Here is a 2,500-nt window from a genome sequence, read left to right on the forward strand (position 1 = left end):
TCTGTTTAATAACAACATACTTTCAAAAATAAATATTGAAATATATTTGATCAAAGTAAATAAAAACATTGTTTCTCTCTCTCTCTCTCTCTCTCTCCCTCCAGGCCGTCCTCGGCTGCTGTACCAGCTGGCTGGCGTGGTGCCCTCCCCTCTCCTCCTGGAGCTGTTGGGCTGCCCGCTGTGTGCCCGCGCCTAGAGGGCTTGGAGCTGGACCTGAGCGACCTGGAGGGTCTAGGGAGAGGCCCACACCCTGCACGACTTCCCCCAGGGAGGAGAGGGGCGCGGCGGCCGTGGGAGGCGCCGGCGGAAGGCAGGGCTGGGGGCAAGGCTGGGGCTCGGGGTGAAGGGGGCCAGTAACAGGCTGCTGGATCTGGGGACAGCATTCAGAGACAGACTGAAACGCATCGTAGACAGCAAGTACTTCAACAGAGGGATCATGACCTCCATCCTCATCAACACTCTCAGTATGGGGATAGAATACCATCAACAGGTAGGACCCTCCTCATCCCCCCCTCTCCGTCTCTCCTGTCCCCTCCTCATCCCCCTCTCCATCTCTCCTGTCCCCTCCTCATCCCCCTCTCCGTCTCTCCTGTCTCCTCCTCATCCCCCTCTCCGTCTCTCCTGTCTCCTCCTCATCCCCCTCTCTGTCTCTCCTGTCTCCTCCTCATCCCCCCTCTCCGTCTCTCCTGTCCCCTCCTCATCCCCCCTCTCCATCTCTCCTGTCCCCTCCTCATCCCCCTCTCCATCTCTCCTGTCCCCTCCTCATCCCCCCTCTCCGTCTCTCCTGTCCCCTCCTCATCCCCCTCTCCATCTCTCCTGTCCCCTCCTCATCCCCCTCCTCATCCCCCCTCTCCCCTCTCTCTCTCCTGTCTCCTCCTCATCCCCCTCTCCGTCTCTCCTGTCTCTCCTCATCCTCTGTCATCATCCCCCTCTCCGTCTCTCCTGTCTCCTCCTCATCGTCCCCCTCTCCCTCATCCCCCTCTCCGTCTCTCCTGTACCCTCCTCATCCCCCCTCCGTCTCTCCTGTTTCCTCCTCATCCCCCTCTCCGTCTCTCCTGTCTCCTCCTCATCCCCCTCTCCATCTCTCCTGTCTCCTCCTCATCCCCCTCTCCGTCTCTCCTGTACCCTCCTCATCCCCCTCTCCGTCTCTCCTGTTTCCTCCTCATCCCCCTCTCCGTCTCTCCTGTCTCCTCCTCATCCCCCTCTCCATCTCTCCTGTCTCCTCCTCATCCCCCTCTCCGTCTCTCCTGTCTCCTCCTCATTTCCCCTCTCCGTCTCTCCTGTCTCCTCCTCATCCCCCTCTCCGTCTCTCCTGTCTCCTCCTCATCCCCCCTCCCTCTCCTGTACCCTCCTCATCCCCCTCTCCATCTCTCCTGTCCCCTCCTCATCCCCCTCTCTGTCTCTCCTGTCTCCTCCTCATCCCCCTCTCCGTCTCTCCCCCTCCTCATCCCCCTCTCTGTCTCTCCTGTCTCCTCCTCATCCCCCTCTCCGTCTCTCCTGTCCCCTCCTCATCCCCCCTCTCCGTCTCTCCTGTCCCCTCCTCACCCCCCTCTCCATCTCTCCTGTCCCCTCCTCATCCCCCTCTCCGTCTCTCCTGTCCCCTCCTCATCCCCCCTCTCCATCTCTCCTGTCCCCTCCTCATCCCCCCTCTCCGTCTCTCCTGTCCCCTCCTCATCCCCCTCTCCGTCTCTCCTGTCTCCTCCTCATCCCCCTCTCCGTCTCTCCTGTCTCCTCCTCATCCCCCCTCTCCGTCTCTCCTGTCTCCTCCTCATCCCCCCTCTCCGTCTCTCCTGTCTCCTCCTCATCCCCCCTCTCCGTCTCTCCTGTCTCCTCCTCATTTCCCCTCTCCGTCTCTCCTGTCTCCTCCTCATCCCCCCTCTCCGTCTCTCCTGTACCCTCCTCATCCCCCCTCTCCGTCTCTCCTGTTTCCTCCTCATCCCCCCTCTCCGTCTCTCCTGTCTCCTCCTCATCCCCCCTCTCCATCTCTCCTGTCTCCTCCTCATCCCCCTCTCCGTCTCTCCTGTACCCTCCTCATCCCCCTCTCCGTCTCTCCTGTTTCCTCCTCATCCCCCTCTCCGTCTCTCCTGTCTCCTCCTCATCTCTCCATCTCTCCCTGTCTCCTCCTCATCCCCCCCCTCTCTCCTGTCTCCTCCTCTCTCCCCCTGTCTCTCCTGTCTCCTCCTCATCCCCCCCTCCGTCTCTCCTGTCCTCATCCCCCTCTCCGTCTCTCCCCCTCCTCATCCCCCTCTCCGTCTCTCCTTTCTCCTCCTCATCCCCCTCTCCGTCTCTCCTGTCTCCTCCTCATCCTCCCTCTCCGTCTCTCCTGTCTCCTCCTCATCCCCCTCTCCGTCTCTCCTGTCTCCTCCTCATCCTCCCTCTCCGTCTCTCCTGTCTCCTCCTCATCCCCCTCTCCGTCTCTCCTGTCCTCCTCCTCCCCCTCTCCGTCTCTCCTGTCTCCTCCTCATCCCCCTCTCCGTCTCTCCTGTCTCCTCCTCATCCC

General features: G+C 61.4%; 1 protein-coding gene across 1 annotated transcript in view; it reads left to right on the forward strand.

Moving 5' to 3' along the window:
- Positions 1-2,500, forward strand: part of LOC127925625 (voltage-dependent T-type calcium channel subunit alpha-1I-like) — a gene marked incomplete at its 5' end in the record, with an annotated part of 69,519 nt that overhangs the window by 21,970 nt on the left and 45,049 nt on the right. Inside the window, 1 exon segment of the mRNA XM_052510647.1 lies at positions 240-490. Coding sequence (XP_052366607.1) covers positions 240-490 — 251 coding nt within the window.

The sequence above is a fragment of the Oncorhynchus keta genome, unplaced genomic scaffold, assembly GCF_023373465.1.
Source record: "Oncorhynchus keta strain PuntledgeMale-10-30-2019 unplaced genomic scaffold, Oket_V2 Un_contig_5932_pilon_pilon, whole genome shotgun sequence".
Lineage (NCBI taxonomy): Eukaryota > Metazoa > Chordata > Actinopteri > Salmoniformes > Salmonidae > Oncorhynchus > Oncorhynchus keta.